Source organism: Achroia grisella, unplaced genomic scaffold, assembly GCF_030625045.1.
Source record: "Achroia grisella isolate CSIRO2021 unplaced genomic scaffold, CSIRO_AGI_Agris_v1 utg157, whole genome shotgun sequence".
NCBI classification, from domain to species: Eukaryota; Metazoa; Arthropoda; class Insecta; order Lepidoptera; family Pyralidae; genus Achroia; species Achroia grisella.
Window position 1 is genome coordinate 2,991,724 of NW_026712653.1, and position 18,302 is coordinate 3,010,025.

At 36.9% G+C, this 18,302-nt stretch overlaps 1 protein-coding gene and 1 non-coding gene across 2 annotated transcripts in view; both read left to right on the top strand.

The window, feature by feature from the left end:
- The window catches only part of LOC131841020 (hemocytin), a 64,310-nt gene that overhangs the window by 16,565 nt on the left and 29,443 nt on the right, over window positions 1-18,302 (top strand). Inside the window, exons 20-41 of the mRNA XM_059189250.1 lie at window positions 566-736; window positions 1,329-1,459; window positions 1,935-2,053; window positions 2,771-2,921; window positions 3,471-3,649; window positions 5,188-5,368; window positions 5,719-5,849; window positions 6,237-6,357; window positions 6,753-6,899; window positions 7,346-7,595; window positions 8,143-8,257; window positions 8,504-8,735; window positions 9,055-9,210; window positions 10,102-10,288; window positions 10,843-11,058; window positions 12,089-12,142; window positions 12,918-13,054; window positions 13,489-13,620; window positions 14,432-14,700; window positions 15,813-15,937; window positions 16,763-16,956; window positions 17,601-17,774. Coding sequence (XP_059045233.1) covers window positions 566-736; window positions 1,329-1,459; window positions 1,935-2,053; window positions 2,771-2,921; window positions 3,471-3,649; window positions 5,188-5,368; window positions 5,719-5,849; window positions 6,237-6,357; window positions 6,753-6,899; window positions 7,346-7,595; window positions 8,143-8,257; window positions 8,504-8,735; window positions 9,055-9,210; window positions 10,102-10,288; window positions 10,843-11,058; window positions 12,089-12,142; window positions 12,918-13,054; window positions 13,489-13,620; window positions 14,432-14,700; window positions 15,813-15,937; window positions 16,763-16,956; window positions 17,601-17,774 — 3,572 coding nt within the window. The remainder of the gene's footprint in view (window positions 1-565; window positions 737-1,328; window positions 1,460-1,934; window positions 2,054-2,770; window positions 2,922-3,470; window positions 3,650-5,187; window positions 5,369-5,718; window positions 5,850-6,236; window positions 6,358-6,752; window positions 6,900-7,345; window positions 7,596-8,142; window positions 8,258-8,503; window positions 8,736-9,054; window positions 9,211-10,101; window positions 10,289-10,842; window positions 11,059-12,088; window positions 12,143-12,917; window positions 13,055-13,488; window positions 13,621-14,431; window positions 14,701-15,812; window positions 15,938-16,762; window positions 16,957-17,600; window positions 17,775-18,302) is intronic.
- Window positions 4,340-4,412, top strand: Trnaa-agc (transfer RNA alanine (anticodon AGC)). Its single transcript has one exon. It is a non-coding gene; the product is annotated as a tRNA-Ala (tRNA).

The window sequence follows — 18,302 nt, forward strand, 5'->3', positions numbered from 1 at the left end:
TCTATGTTTCCAAAATGTTGACAAAATGTTGGCGCTTTGTTGTTGTTGAGGAAATAAATGATGTTTAGAAATCTGTGTGGCAGACATTTTTTGCGACAACCTGTTTTAAAAACGTCACAATAAGTGTCTTCAAAGCTAAAAGGTAATTCTGTAAGGTCTGTACATGTTTTCAAGAGTCTAGGCTGACATAGACTAGACTCTTAAGTACTCATAGATTTTAATAGTTCTTACAAATACTTTACAAAGTTGGTTTTAGCTGTTTAATATTTCTCGATACCTCAAACTCTCTATCCACCGTACAATATGGCTCAACAATTAGCCTGTCTATAGGACTCTAATTAATTAAGTTACTGAGGCTGATGTTTTAGATTACTCCTTCATCTTGGCCTACTGAACAAGTGTCGAATTAGGCTAATGATATTCCATCGATTACTCATAGGTTGCCCATTGGTAATGCCCCAATACATGCTTTTTGGAAATGAAAGGGTTAGAGCAACCTGATGATTAACCGAGTGTATATTAGCAGCCTTAGTTACGGTAGTTTAAGAGTCGCGTGCGCCCGCAGAGTGCCACTGGTACGAGGACGTGGAGCCGTACTACAGCGCGTGCGTGTACGACATGTGCGCGTGCGGCGGCGACGTGCCGCGCTGCCTGTGTCCCGCGCTCGGCCACTACGCCGAGACGTGCGCGCGGCTCGGCGTGCGTCTGCAGTGGCGGTACAACGTCAAGGAGTGCGGTCAGTACGGACGTATTACAGCGTATGTCACATTATATTCTTGTTATTGTTGATTTGAACTCAAAATCCGGCTCGAAGGACCATCGCCTATAGTGGCAGTACAACGTTAAGTAGTGTAGTCAGTACAGACATACAACAGTGCATGTCACATTATGTTCTTATTATTATTGATATAAACTAAAAATCCGGCTCGAATGACCATTGCCTGCAGTGGCGGTACAACGTCAAGAAGTGTGGTAGACATACTATAGCGCATCTGTAAAGGTGCCAAAATTATTTCTGATGGCGACAGCAATAATGAAATACAGTTATTACTTATTACTATCAAATTGTAACTCCGGGTAACTGATATTTATCATTATACATACATATAGTCTGCTAGCGCAGTGCGAGCGGCTCGGTTATATTTATAACTTTGGTGCGAACGGGAGCGCGCCTGTATTGCTATCTCACTTGCTGCATACAACATGTTTATTAGTTAGTACACGTAAGTTATTAATTATCCAAATAAAGGAGTCCACAAATAAGTCTAAGATAGTGGTTTTATTCTTACGTATACCGAGCTACTACATATATAATATGTATCTCACAGAACTATCATGCACGGGCGGGCAAGAGTACACAGTATGCTCAGATAGCTGCTTGAGGCAGTGCTCCGACTTGGCGCTGCAGGACACGTGCCGCCCCTCCTGTGTCGAGGGCTGTGCATGTCCCCCTGGACAGGTATGCATTAGAAATTTCATTTTACACCACCGTTCTACTGTTTCTTTACATTGTATAAAACAATGTCGCCACCGCTGTCTGTTCGTTTCTATCTTATAAAGTACACTACGGATTTTAATTCAGTGTTCAGCAATAAATAGAGTGTCACTGATTTAAGAGGGTAGTGGGTAAGTAATGAAATAATACTTTGTTGCAGGTTGGACTCCTTGCACGGTACGAACATTTATATTACATACAGGAGATGATTTTTTGTATAATACTCGATGTTTTCTATATGTTTTAATACATACATAGATTTCTTTCGTGAATACATATATTTTATACATAGAAAACACCCTGACCGATACAGACTATGATACTCATACATCTATTTAATTACATAAGTTGTCTAGTACACAAAACACAAGCTCTGCTTAGCTTAAGACTAGATGGCGCTGTATAAATTATCCTGATAGATTTTTTTTTTATTTCTAAGGTCTTGGATGATAACGGTGCATGTATACCGGTCGGTCTTTGCCCCTGCTATCACAAAGGGATGAAATTCAACGCCGAGTACAAGGAAGTGAGACCGGGGAGACGCGAAAGGGAGTTGTGGTAAATAATTACTTTCTTAGCTAAGTATCATAGTACTAGGCATTGGTTTTAATGAACATTTATATAGGTTTAGTGGTAAACTGCACTTCAAACCAAAATAATAAAATGAAACTATCTAGGGACTAAAAATCAAATTTTTAAAATTTTAGCAAGTTGCAAATGCGAGTATTTGCTTTGAATCCTTCTGCTAAATTTGCGAAAAATTTTTGCTCTTTATCTGACCTGTTTTGGTTTTGCTAAGTTAATGAGTATTTACCAATACTGATTCTGAGGAGATGCCTCGGTGGAAACTGGGAGCAATCAGTGATCGCAGGAGATCCATATCTCCTATTTCAGCTAAAGAGATAATAAGAAAAATATTTTTTAGTGAATTTCCCAAGAGGTCAAAAGTGACATATAAAAAACTGTTGATAACAACATTGTATGTTGTTGTCAACCAACAGTTTTTTATAAATTATAATTAAAAAATAATTATTATAAATTATAAACACTAAAGTATAAATATCTCTTGCTACGAATGAAATATCGAAATTCTTATATTTCATTAATCAATTAACAAAACCACATATATTATAGTGCTATCTTAAACGCGAAAGTTTGTATGTATGGATGTTTGTTACTCTTTCACGCAAAAACTACTGAACGGATTTTGATGAAACTTTACACAAACAAACAAAGAATATTCAAATAATTAATTTTATTATAATAATGTGACAGCACATGCGTGGGTGGTCGATGGGAATGCAAGCCAGCAACGCAGAACGACATTCAGAACTATCCACCAGCTGAGGACCTGAAGAGCAACTGCAGTGCTACCGACCACATGGAGTTCACCACCTGCGTCATTGCAGAACCACTCACATGCAAGGTCGGGTCTATTTAATTTTATTTTTTACTAGCTGCAACCGTGACTTCGTCCGTATGGAATTTAACTTTATTTTTCTACAATAAAAGTAGCCTAAGCTACTCCTTATTACATCGGCTACCAGCCAAAAAAGGCCCGTCAGAATCAATCCAGCCATTTCAGAGATTAGCTGGAACAAACAGACAGACAGATGAAAATTGTAAAAATGTTATTTTGGTGTATGTACCGTATTTATATTCGTATGCATGTAGTAAAAAACGGTTATTTCAATATTACAAACAGACACTCCAATTTTATTTACATGTATAGATATATACTACTTTATGACATCGTTAGGGTAGGGTGAGACAAAATTAGATGAGACGCTGACCCCAATTTGTTGTTAAGGACGTAATCGGATGGTTTTCTTGTTCACAGTATAATTTATATAGCATCGTTACATTTCAAATCAGTTCAGTAGTTTTGATGTGAAAGTGAGACAAGTTACTTTTGCATTTATAATATTAGTAACGATTAATATACATCCAAGTGAAGAAATAATTGCGTCAACAGAATATGCACCTGCCCCCGTCTAAGACGAGCGAGGAGTGTCGTCCAGGGTGCCAGTGCAAGAAGGGCTATGTACTAGACACCAGCTCCAAGAAGTGCGTGGTGGGCACCCAGTGTCCGTGCCACCACGGCGGCCGCAGCTACCCGGACGGTCACGTCATGCAGGAGGAGTGCAACACTTGGTGAGTCACAACTTTAATTCAATAAGTAATTGTGAATAATTTTTAGATCTTAAGCTCACACGGCAAATGTTGATTTTCCATATAAATTAATATCGTTAACAAAAAATAGGGGTCGGTGATAGAAGGGTGAAAATTTAGGGTTGTATGTATTTTTAATGCCACGTAATAAAAAATAAAAATAAAAAAAATCGAATAATATTTGGTAATTTCCGACAGAAGAATATGACTCGATATCGAATACTAGATGGGTAATGTTATAGGGACTAACTTAGGTTACTAATTTGTAATATTATTATGTGGAAGTAATTGCTTTTTAGCGATAAGGCCGCCAATTGTTGCCTCTTTCTCTTTTTAAATGTTCGTTTTTTTTCTGTGAGAAGAACAATAAAGAATATTTGTAATAATATTATTAAATTTAATAAAAACAAATTAAATTCCACGCATACGAAATAGCGAGTTGTTAATCTGCTAGTAATAATATAAGAAATAGAATTAATTTTGATAATTGATATTCACAAAGAAGGCCAAGGCCTTTCGTAGTGTGTCCAGTTACCGCATTGATTGATTTAAATAATGTGCTCCAGTTGTGATCTTGGCTTCCGTGACCAAAGTGAAAGGTGCCCTCGTACGCATTGCGTTTGTATGTATAGTGTTTAATATGGGTAACATTTATTCAGCTTGTATAACATCGGGGGCGTAGCTCAGATGGTAGAGCGCTCGCTTAGCATGCGAGAGGTACCGGGATCGATACCCGGCGCCTCCAACTTGTTCTTTTTACCACCTACTGTTATAGTATTTTTTCATATTAAAATATTTTAAACTAATAAACAAAAGGTTTTTATGATGGCCAGATTTAAATCGTCAATTTGTACCGCCGCGGCCGTAGTTAACGCTTTCAAGTTGGCAGAATAAAATATTTATTCAACTTTTACGGGGCGAATCTTTGATAGTTTTTTTATGTAAATGGAATGCCAAAAAACTGATGGCCCATCCTCATGTCTTTTGTCCTGTAACTTTACAGCCTAATCTGCTCCATGTAACCGAAACACTGCTTGCCAGCTGATTGGTTAGACCAATTGCTTAACGTGCGAGAGATACCAAGATCGGCTGGTGTGGGTATATTTTAAACAATTATCATATTATTTTGGTACACATTTGTGATTTATTAAGAAACGGATTTGCAAAACTATGAATATTGTTATATAAATACAAATATTATTTTGCATAATTAATAAAGACAATGTGAATATCTAAGGATAATTCACATAGCGCTGTATAATCCCTATGGGTACTAGACAACTGATATATATATATATATATATTGTAAATACATACAAAGCATCAAGAATACATTGTAATCATAGTTATGAATACGTATATTTCTACTGTGCACGTCATCGAACCCGAAACCCAGGAAGTAAGGCGATGTACTAAAGCGCAAGTTTTGCTTAGCTTGGAACTAGATGATGCGTGAATTGTAAAGGGTTATTATCAATATTTATTGGTAGTTGGTAAAATGTTAGACGTTAACGATACAGTGAATGCAAGAGCGGCAACTGGTCGTGCACGTCGCGGCGCTGCGCGGGCGTGTGCGGCGCGTGGGGCGACTCACACTTGACCACTTTTGACGGCGCTGATTACGACTTCGAGGGTGTCTGCACGTACTTATTGGCGAAGGGCGTAATGGACTCAAATGATGGATTCGACATCGAGATACAGGTCTTGATATTTAATCTTTTTTAATATCTTAAGAATTTCCACCCAGGTTACTTACCTGGGTGGAAAATCTTAATTATTCTAATATAATAAATTCTTCCGAAAACCATACTTCTCCCAAAGGAAATGAAGGAAGTAGTTTTATCTACTAAAAACTACACAACACGTTCTTTACAAAAAATCAATACCAGGTGAGAATCCCCCATTCTTACCTGGTCTACCCAAAACCGAATAATATGGCAAGGGGTCTACGACACAAAAAACTTTGGGAACCTCTGGTTTAAAGTAATATATCTTGTCTGTGGTTTAAAGTATAGTAGTACCTACATTACTGAAATTTTTGTGGATTCTAGAATGTTCCATGCGGCACTACAGGAGCGACATGTTCCAAATCGATAACCCTTAAAGTGGGAAGTGGCGACCATCAAGAGGTGGTCTCACTTACCAGAAACGCGCCGCTACCCGACGTATCTAAATTGAAAAGGTAATTCAATCAAATCAAATCAAAATATTTTTATTCGTGTAGGTCTATTACAAACATTTATGATATGTGAAATCTACCGTCAGTTTGGAGTACTTTCGAGCCAAGAAGAATTGACAAGAAAAAATTTGGAATCTAAGAAAGTCGGCAACCATCCCATGGTTGCAGACAAATGGCCTTACAGCCTATTAAACGTAATTGCGGGCTAAGGTTGCGTTAACAAACGCAACTTCAACCCAGGCTCTAGGTGGTCTAACATCTTACTCCTCATCTACTTGCCAATCAAGTTTCTAAAACATACTTACATAAGTGTGTACTGTTACTGTGTATCGTGATAATGATGATGATGATAATGATGTTGATGATGATGATAATAATGACGGGTGTCAGGATCACCCTGCGCGTGGGCGGTGCGTACGTGTTCGTAGAAGCTCGCTCACTGGGCGTGCGTGTGCAGTGGGACCGAGAACTGCGCGTCTACGTCACTCTAGAGTCGCTGTGGCAAGGGCGGGTTAGTACTGATGCGTTTCCATTATACATGCCTTATATTATGTATAATATATACAAAAATTTTAGTAATAAAATGATGGTAGTTTATATGTATTTAGTGTGTTTTTTTTTAAAAGTACTATTTTTCATATTGTATGAGTTTTACATTCAAACTCAAAATCATTCATTCATGTAGGAACTTGTGCATGTCATATATTTTATCACTGTCCCTACCATTTGTAGAATAATCAATTAGAAGTGAGAAACATAGATAGTATTCCAGGTAATAAAAGTTACCTGTAATTTTTGTTTTTGTTTAAAATGCTATATAATTAAATATCTTTCAGTTCGAGTATCAAATAACATAAAATATTGATTGATATATTTATATGATTGATACATAATTGTCTCTGTCAGGTGAAAGGTCTATGCGGCAATTACAACTCAGATCTGCGCGATGACTTCCAAACGCCATCTGGTGGCGGCATCGCCGAGTCTTCAGCACTTATATTCGCAGACTCCTGGAAACTGAAACCCACGTGCCCGAAAGCGCAGCCCGTTACTGTAAGTTTTAGTATAGTCAATTATCGGCCTCGGTGGTATTGCGGTTTAGCGTGCCTCTTTACTTCAGATCGTCGCAGGTTATCTCGTTCTCAAACATTTGTTGTCATGAGTATGATTGTTTATATACGGATGGACAGTTGCTATCTATATCGAGGGTTATAAAAACCAAAATCAATTTTAATTTTTACATACAGTCCGCAGCGTGTATTTACATACTCTAAATGAAAAGTGGACATCTTTTTGGAGTTCTTTATTACATTTTCTTACAACTATCCTTTCTCTCACTCTCACACACGTCTTTCATACTTCTCTTTCACACATTACGGGCCTTATATATATACCGTATTTAATTTGAAGTCCTTAGCTGAAGACTTTACAGAGGCTTCGGCACTATATCCCATCGAGAGTTAAATAAATATTAAATAAAATTATCTCCACACGTGCAGGACTACTGCAAGCAGCGGCCGGAGCGCAACGAATGGGCGGTGAGCACTTGCAGCGCGTTAAAGCGATACCCGTTCTCGCTGTGCCACAGCGAAGTGTCGGCCGATCGCTGGATGCAGCGCTGCACGCGCGACGCGTGCGCGTGCGACTCGGGCGCGGACTGTGCGTGTGCATGCGCCGCACTCGCCGCGTACGCGCACGCGTGTTCGCTGCGAGGCGTCGTACTCCGCTGGCGGACTCCGCAGCTATGTCGTTAGTACCTTCACACTAACTATATTTTTATTTATATATGTATATAAATATGAAAAAATCTATGTACTTAATCAATTATCTAGTACCTTAACACAAGCTTTAGTTAGCTTAACTTGGGACTAGATGGCGCTGTGTGAATTGTCCTGAGATTATTTTTAGGTATTACTATCACTGATGTCTCATTTTCTCAACTTTTGCTGGTTTATAACACTTTGTGGTGGATTCCACACTCACAAACCTAAACTTATTATTATTATTTATTTATTAGTATATATTACAATATAAGTGCGTTATGATAGTAACAACACACGAGACGGAATTTGTTTTTTTTATAGTTTTAATGTAATATTTAGGTATAATAAAAAAAATATTTACATTCTATAATTTCACACTGCTCCTTACGCGCAATTTTCGTAAAAAGGGGAACAAAGTTTTAGCTTCACATATTAACATAATGATGAGGCTTTATATTATCATTCGTTCTGAAATAATATCTCACATTCTATATAATAACTTATATATTTATATAATTTTAATATTTTTATAGCGATGCAATGCGACGACGAGTGTTCAAACTACGACCCGTGCATGTCGGCGTGCCCGCTCGAGACCTGCGACAACACCATCGAGTATGCAGAGATCAAGACCAACTGCGAACAAGAATAGAATAGAATAGAATAGAATAGAAAATCCTTTATTCAAATAAACTTAATTCAAGCACTTTTGAATAATCATAACAATTTGTTTTTTATCTAAGAGCGTACACTTAGATTCTGGAATGAACTGCCTAGATATTCCCAAATAAGGGACAACTACATGCAGTTTTTTATCAATTGGTGTTGTTATAAAATGTATTTCCATTTAATACAACTATCACATAAAAGATCGTAGTCAAATTTAAATATTTCAATATCTTTACCAGGTTGCAAGCCAAAGAAGTCCTGCCCAGAAGGCTCCGTGTACAGTAACGGCACGTTAACGGAGTGCGTACCGCGTGCCAAGTGTAAACCATTGTGCATGACCCTCCCTGACGGTAAGGAGATACTGGAAGGAGAAATCATTGAAGAGGACGCCTGCCACACTTGCCGATGCTCCAAGAAGAGCAGGGTTTGCACTGGACAACCGTGTTCCACTATAGCGGTTAGTATACCATTTAACCCAAAAAATCTCTTATACAGGGTGCTGTCAGCACCACATATTTTCGATCACAAAATTAATTGACAATCCCGTTTAATATGTTTAAATATTTACATCATTACATAGTATAAAACAAAGTCTCCGCCGCTGTTTGTTCGCTTATATCGTTTAGATTACGCCACAGATTTTATTGCAGTTTTCAGCAATAGATAGAGTTATTCAAGAGTAAGGCTTATAAATCCATTAAGTAACGAAATGGACTTCCGCAAAATAATAACTAATTCATTAAATTATATTAATTTTTTAATTTATTTTTCTACAGCCTAGATTGATTGAGGAAAGTACAACATCAAGGCCGCACGATGAGCCACTCAAATGTGTTACCGGATGGACAGAGTGGATCAGTAGACACACGCCCGAAGCTGGAACTAATGGACAGTCTGTTGAGAAGGAGCCGCTACCTGAAATTAAGGAACTGGTGCGAGCTAATTTCAATTTATAATCATATTTTCTTTATGTATATAAATATGTGGTTACACTTGTACTATAATATTTCTGTCAACACTCGGCACCCTTCAATTTCCATCCGCTACCTGAAATAAAGGAACTGGTGAGAGCTAATTTCAATTTAGAATCATATTTTCTTTATGTATATAAATATGTGGTTACACTTGTACTATAATATTTCTGTCAACACTCGGCACCCTTCAATTTCCATCCGCTACCTGAAATAAAGGAACTGGTGCGAGCTAATTTCTATTTATAATCATATTTTCTTTATGTATATAAATATGTAGTTACACTTGTACTATAATATTTCTGTCAACACTCGGCACCCTTCAATTTCCATCCGCTACCTGAAATAAAGGAACTGGCGAGAGCTAATTTCAATTTAGAATCATATTTTCTTTATGCATATAAATATATAGCGCGGAAGTTATAGGTGTATATATATACACCACTGTATCGTTATATATGATGTGATGAGGTGTCGCTACTTAATTTATATGTTTATTATATAGTGAGTATACTGATGAAATAATTGTACTATTTATTGTACATTAGTATGTTTATTATACAAAGCTTATTGGAAATGCGAGTACTCAACGCAGAGTCGTAACACGGACTGTTTTTCTCCGTCAGTTTTTGAAGGGTCTCAAGTTTTGACAGAAATATTACAAATGTAGACACAATTATGTGTGTACACTACGTATGTACGTACTACCTACACTTGTAATATTTCTGTCAACAGTCGGCACCTTTCAATTTGTGTCCACTACCTGAAATTAAGGAACTTGTGAGAGCTAATTTCGATTTAGAATAATATTTCATTGTCCTGATATAGTATAATCATTATTATTATAATCAGGAAATTGGCACCTCAATGTGCAATCAAGACATGATGACGAAGATCGAGTGCCGCACGAAGGTGAACCACCAGAGTCCGAAGGAGACTGGACTCGACGCGGAGTGCAGCCTCGAGCGAGGACTGCTCTGCAGGGAGACCGGGGGCACGTGCCCAGACTTCGAGATACGGGTCTACTGCGAGTGTGAAGGTATTTTTTTTATACTTTTTCTTATCCTGCTATTAAGCTAAGCTACCAAGTTTTGAAGTTTTCCAAGATTATTTAAACATATATTCAAACAAAAAAATATACATGCGAGTCATTAGCTACCTTACTTTATCGGAACTTTAAACGCTTTGTTCCCCGGCAATTATTGATACGAAGCGGAAAAATATTAATGCGACTTCGTCCGCGTGAAATTTTCTTTTTATTAAAATAAATAAAATGTCTAAAGTTAAAGTAGCCTAAGTTAACATTAGCTATCTGTGAGTGAAAGTCCCGTCAAATCCGCCTAAGAGATTACAAAGAACAAGCAGAAAGACAAAGTGTTTATAATTATTGGTTTATGTAGGTACTGTATATATTTTCATACGCATTTAATGAAAAACTGTTACTGTAATATTACAATCAGACACTTCATATTTTATTTATTTGTATATTTCTTTATTACATGATTCATATAATTGTCTGTTCTATATCATAAACATCAAATGATTTCAAATAAGCATATATATCTAACATATACTATACATATAAACCCACAGAACAGTTCCAATGTCTGAACGCTGACCGACCAAGCTACCCGCACCCGAAGAACTGCAGCCAATTTTACGAGTGCACCCCTGACCTGCTAAACCCTGATAAGCCTCACACCGTACTCAAGTCCTGCGTGGAGGGCACCATGTACAACAACAACACCATGGTGTGTGACTGGCCTGCTGCTGTCATACCTCTGCGGCCAGAATGCGGCCAACCGCAAGGTAAACTTATAATATAACAATAGTTTGGTAATTTTGGCGCCCAACTTGGGATACTCAGCCATTATTACTGTAAAGTTTCATCAAAATATGTTCAGTAGTTTTTGCGTGAAAGAGTAACAAACATCATATCTCTTTACTGACAAATATTCACGTTTATAATATTAATAACATTGGAATAATGTTGCAACAAATTTGCAAACATCCACGGCTTTGGATAAAGTTAAATCTGGTTCTCTTAGTAATCTCTCCCTCATTGCACCATTCCTGATCCCACATATGTCCCGCACGAGATCACTACACAAATCTTTAAATTCACATTTTGCTGCCATTTTGTTCAATTCAAATACGTATTGCTCAATTGATTCCATTTCTTCTTGATCTCGTGTAAAAAAAATATGTCGCTCGACAGTTAAGTTTTTCCTGGGTAAAAATACCTCATCAAATTGTTTTAATACGTCATCCACCGTTTTATACTCTCCAGAAAACTGTTCATATATTTCTCGGCATTTTTCACCTATAATGTGTAACAGTATGTTAATTTGTACTCTCTTCTCTTTTTTATTCAATTCGCAGGCCTCAAAATATACCAAAAAAGCCTTTTTCCATTTCTCCCATTCTTTGCTTACGTTTCCCGATGTGACGTTTAGTAAATTATTCTTGAATCGAAACGGTTGAGGCGGTTGTAATATAGCTTCCATATTTCACAAGTGATTCTCTGTTACCCATCAAATACATATCCAGATTACAGATTTTTATGATATATACCGTCATAGCTCTGCGACCAGAATGCAGCTAACTGGAATTTAAAGAAAACTATATTATTCTACAGTTAGTCATTCGCTCTTTTACACTCGAATAGGATTTCACGAAAGAATTTCTAAATCTATATCTAAAAATAAACTAATTACATTAATGTCCATTCGGGCGTTTAATTGTGAAAAGGTAGCGAACATAATAGTCTCAGCATTTATAGTATTTGTATGAATATTGAAATATTATTATAGTACTTACTTAATTTTTTTTTACACAGGTATTGCTGCAACAACGACGTATATTCCAGAGATAGCCACGTCATTAGCTACAGGTCTGTTGATCTTAGTAGATTGTATTCAATAACAAACACAGTCTCACATTTGTTAGATACATTACTAATGTTTAGGTGCCTATGAATCATAACGAAAGCAAAAGAAATGGATTTATAAAAGTTTTTTTATTGAGGAAACAGAACAGTAACGAATCAAGTAATAGATATCGAGTTAAAAGTTTCTGTTGGTCATCCAACAGAAACTTTTAACTCGATATTATCTGACTCGCTGATGCACGCTCCATTCCAATATCATTATTGGAATGGTGCGTGCATCAGCGGAGAGTAATAGAATGAACATGGTATCAAAACAGTTAAAAGTAGCGTAAAGTTTGCGGCAAAGGTCCAAACAATTAATAATATAATAATAATATTTCAGGACAATTCACACAGCGCCACCTAGTCCCAAGCTAAGCAGAGCTTGTGTTATGGGTACTAGACAACTGATATAAATACATGGATACATTTTTTTGTAAATAAATACATATTATACATAGAAAACAACCAGACCGATACAAACAATCATACTCATGAATACAAATGCTTGTGCCGTGCGAGAAATAGAACCCACGACCATCGGATAGTAAAGCAGTGTGCTAAACCACTAGACCACTGAGGCTGTCGATGAAGGACGATTGTTTCCACGTAGGACTGCGCGGAGAACTATATGACATTCACTTGTCTAAACAATTTTGGCGCCCAACTTGGGACACTCAACCATGGCTGTTATTATTACAAATGGACTTATTTTATTTATATTTCTTTTATAAAATAGCTCCCCGAACACCGACGCAGACAACTGCGATATGTCCACCGGGGCTGGTATACTCTGACTGCGCGTATCCCTGCGACTCACTTTGCGATCACTTCAAGAAGACACTACAGAATAAAAGCAGGTGCATCCCTGGAGAGGTATGGCTTCCATCATTTTCCACGGATAAAATTGTACTTGTACGTGAAAGATTTAGTGAAATTTACAATCTTATTTTTATTTAACCAATTGACGAACACGGCCCTCCTGTTAGAAAATGGCAAATATCGCTTATATACCAAATATGAATATCTCTTGCATCACATCCTATAGTAAGGCCGTGATACGTTTCATACTGTGCCATTCATGAAGTATTAGGTCTCACCATAAAGACCGTTGCTTGGAAAAAATATCTGAAACAGAAGTGCTGTCACACAATGTATATCCACATTACGTAAATTGTGAACAATATATATAATGGAATACGAGGTATATTCCATATAACATTTGAGAATCTTAGAAGCTAATGAAAATAAAGATGTATTTAGAAAGTTATCAAAGTTACTTAAATGTTTTCAACTGTTGCGCTTTGCAGAAATGTGTTGAAGGCTGCGTGCCGGAGACACAGTGCGGTGGCGACACTAGATGGCGCGACGAGAACACTTGCGTGCCGATAAACTCCTGCACGTGCTATGACGATCTGGATCATATTGGAAGTATTGTGAAGGTAGAAACTTGAGACATATTTATTTTATACTACTGATAGTTGATGGTACACAAAATGTAAACAGCAGAGATAGTTATCTTTTTATAGACAGTCATAAAAAACAGATTACTTACATTGTGAAATATATACCATAATTAATTTCCAGAACGTTAATATGTATATATTCACTCCAATTATTACAATGATAGAAATTTTTCATGAATCCACTTTTGTTAATGGTTTATGCTGGCGGACACCACTAGCAGATGATACTATAAAAATTAAGTCCATAATGCTAATATTATTATGAATTAGCCAAGCTGGCTTCGAAGGGGGAACGTGTAGAGTTTGATATATGTAACATAATTAGCAAATTACCTCGCATTCATTACTAACACCTCATAATATAGTTACGTAATTTTGGCGCCCAACTTGGGACACTCAACCATGGTTGTTATTATCACAAAGCTGACTTATATTATGTTGCAATAATACTAGAACAAATTTAATAAAATATAGTAATTTCATGTTAGGTATCCGTAGCATTATCTGTAGCATTATGCTGAGTTGGCTACCTTTTCACTTTACATAAAGCTACCTACATTTCTTTTATTAATTCGTGTTTATCTGTATCTCATGTATGTTATGTGTCTGTAATTGTGAATAAAAAAATTATCTATCTATCTATTTTTTATTAAATTTGTTTTAGATTGTTTGTAGATAAGTTTTAATTTTATTATCTCTAGTCATTTGTTAAACCCCAATAAATAAATCGTAACGCTCAAAGATTTTTTATATAGCGGTAATATTGAACATATAATTTACATTGCAGCCGGGTGGCGTTGTGAAGAAAGGTTGCCGCAAATGCCAGTGCCTCAACAACGAGTTGCACTGTGATTCTAGTCTGTGCACTACAGAAGAGATTACCACCTCCACCACCACTACTACGACCACCACACCAGCGCCCACCGTCCCGTCGACGACGTTCATACCCGTCACCAGCACGGTCCCGCCTACGGTCGCTCCCACCACTGCGACCACTTCCACTCCTCTTATAGTACCGAGTACTGTCTCGCCACCACCTGAATGCTCTCCTGACAGGTCAGAACCTTCACAATTATTTTCATCTTCTACTGTTCAGCATCCTCTACATAGATTTATGGATCTAACTATGCTTAAAGTATAGCTTAAAACTAATTTAGGATATTTGTTTTTCTCATATATATTGAAATATCAAAAAACTTAGACAGTCGATCTGATCTAAAGCAGTAATTAACGCCTATATACAATTATACATGAACAGTACCATAATTTCTTACTAACTTCGCAAATATATTATAACCTCCATAATACTTCTACATCCTATCTTATATTCTAGGTCGTAAAGTCTAATTTATAATGTCAGCAACACATTTATTCCCGAAGAATTAGTTATTGGGCAAATAGCAAGAGGTTTGTGAAGTTGTAGGGCTGTAGGGGAATCTTATACTTAGTGACAACAATGCTAATTTTAGTTGTGACGGATTTTAAACTTTTTATTCCACAACCAATATGCCTAGTACTATTCTTTAACCAATAGAAAGTCATGTTATTTGTAAGTATTATAGGCTACATAAAATCAAGTTACGACTGAATGGAAAATTTTGTAGAAACGGCGAAAATGTGACGCAAGCAAAATGGAGCGAGTCAGCTAGTACGAAATAAATTAGAGGATTTTTCTTTTAAGTTTGAATATCTGTTTTAAATTTCCATTGATTGTGATGACAGGATCGGTGGCGAGAGTAAACACAGTAGGGTTGGAACTTGTGTATTTGGTTACATCCTGAATACTCCAACGTACACTAGTTATTAAGACTATATAAACTAAACGCTACATGAACTGCGTGAGGTTTTTTTAAATGAAAGAGAAGATTTAGTTACTCCATATGCTTCAGCGTTTGCGCCTATGGTTCACCCTCGCTTCAGCGGAGTTTGAAAAGAATTTTATATTTATGTTTTTCTTAGGAGTGTACTTTGAGATATACTATTGCAATATTATTATTGCAATATTATTATATATATAATATTATTATGTGACATATTGATTTTATAAGTAAAAGAAGACAAAAGAGTGAGGTTAGATAAAGTGACTTATATATCGTACATTGTTAAAATCTACTATATTATTGGACGTGCTGGAATATAATTACTATATCACAATAATAATTTTATAGTTACAAGAACCTGTTGTGGGGTGACGAGCCTTTGGAGGAGACAGCGTTCAGCGCCAGCTCCGTCGCCAACGAGTTGTTCGAGCCGCAGTACGCTGTGCTCGACGGACATCCGCTCGACATCACCGGTAAACTGATTGATATAACATTAAAAATAATAAAACTAATAAAACCCAGTATAATAAATAATAACCCAGTAAAATACACAGCGCCATCTAGTCGTAAACTAAGCACAACTTTATAAGTGACTCACAGATATACGTGGGAGTTATATATCTAATTGAATAATAACATATTATAAGATGCATTACTATGTATATATATTATTATTATACTAGTGTTACCCGCGACTTTGTCCGCATAGAATTAAAATAACTAAAATTTATAAAATATAAGTAGTACTAAGTTACCCCTTACAATATTAGCTATCTGCGAGTCAAAATCGCATTAAGGTAGGTATATACGTTTTAGAATTTAACAAGAACAAACAGACAGATAAAATTTATTTGTCATTTTTTTATGTAAGTAATAATTTTATACATAGGTATTTAGTGAAAAGCTGTTAATTTGAAATTACAAACAGACACTTCAATTTTACTATATATTTGTATTTGTAGAGATTATATATGTATTAAGCGATAACATTTTTAGTTACTTATTTAAATGATATATAAACCAATTGCGTCTCATTAAAAGACTAACAAATTTCGCCAATTACTATTAGTTTTTTTTTTGTAATTGATAAATCTGTAAGGGGATGTAATAGGTGATAAAAAGTGCAGACAAAGTCACGAGTAACAACTGGTATACCATAAATACCAATTTGCACAATTAAGGTTGAGTCTGTGCTCCGAATGAGTGGTAGAATAAAATAAATATGAATATTCAAAAGTATTTATATTAAGTCTCTTTAAATAATGATTATTTCTATTCTATTCTATAATGTCAAACAGCCGGAAGCTGGGCACCAAAGAAGATGGACAAGGACCAGTACATACAGGTGGAGTTCCCGCGTCGCGAGCCTGTGTATGGAGTCATACTACAGGGCAGCCCACTCTTCGACCAGTACGTCACCAGCTACGAGCTCATGTACGGAGACGACGGACATGTATTCTCCGTGGTCAATGGTCCTGATGGTAACCCCAAGGTAATATTATTAATACCTGATCAAGTAATATATTGTTGATCTCTGTGGTGGTCTAGCATACAGGCTTATTTCCGAGGGTCGTGGATTCGATTCAAAACCGCCATTTATCTAGATGATCAGGATGATCTTTTAGTTACTTGAACACACCAACATAATCTATGTACCATTGCCTATACTTTCAGATTCAACTTCGGAGTGCTGGTGGATGGAGAAAAATTGTTGTTCACATATGATGAATCTAGAAAAAATGAAATCATTTTGATTACTCTAAGTATAAAATTAATTTAAAATACTTATGGTGCCTCATTTTAGAGTCTAATCCGCGTTGATATATAATATTAGCAAAAAATTCGACAATCTGAAAGGTCATGCTAGGCATAAAGGTTCTGGTAGGCATGTCTAGAATTGCAGTAAGATCTAAACTAAAATGTGTATTTAAACATGCACTTGCTTTGGCCAGTTTTGATAGGACAGGGAGAGAAGCACGAGTAGCACGAGTAGTGAAGGTGAGTGTTGATGTACGTCGGTAATGGCCCCGTAAACCTACACCCGGGTCACACGTCACGGGAACTGCTCGGAGTTTCTCTCTTGAACCCGGCCCCCGGACGTTGGATCCACGGAATGCTAAGAAGTTCGTCCCACAGGTGTTCCGCGGTCCAGTGGACCACGAGAAGCCATCGAAGCAGATGATCGAGCCGCCGATCGAAGCGAAGTTCGTACGAATCCGACCGCTCACCTGGAACGAGGAGATCGCCGTCAGGTTCGAACTGATCGGCTGCCAGGAGCCCTCTTCTACAACTGAACTAGCTTCGTCAACGGTTAGTTACATTCATATAATAAAAATAATAATTTATGATTATATGATACAGTATCGTGTAATACAGAATGAAAAATATAAACGAACTTAAAAGCTGGTATCGCGCTATGAAGTTATGGTATACTGTATATATTTGTATAATAATCATTTCACATCATTGCCTCTTTTCATGACAACTGGCCGCTTACAGACAAGACCGACGCGTTCTATAGTTCACCTACAAAATATTCTCACGTCATCCGTCACTCGCCTTATACAGCTCTGTTCCATATATACATTTTCTTGTTAATCTTATATTTGTTGAGGGTCTTACCAATTATTACCGACCCCACAAGCTGAAAGGGCCTCCACTCAGCTAGTATCGCAGCGCTGATTTTCAGTGGAACCACCACACTCCTCATTCCTATGACATCAATAACTGTACCTTATCTCATAGTCCTACCGGACCTGCCCACTCATGCCCACATATAAAGTCATTCGGAACTTTATGTATGAGTATGATCTACTCATTCACGGCTAGCTGAATGGT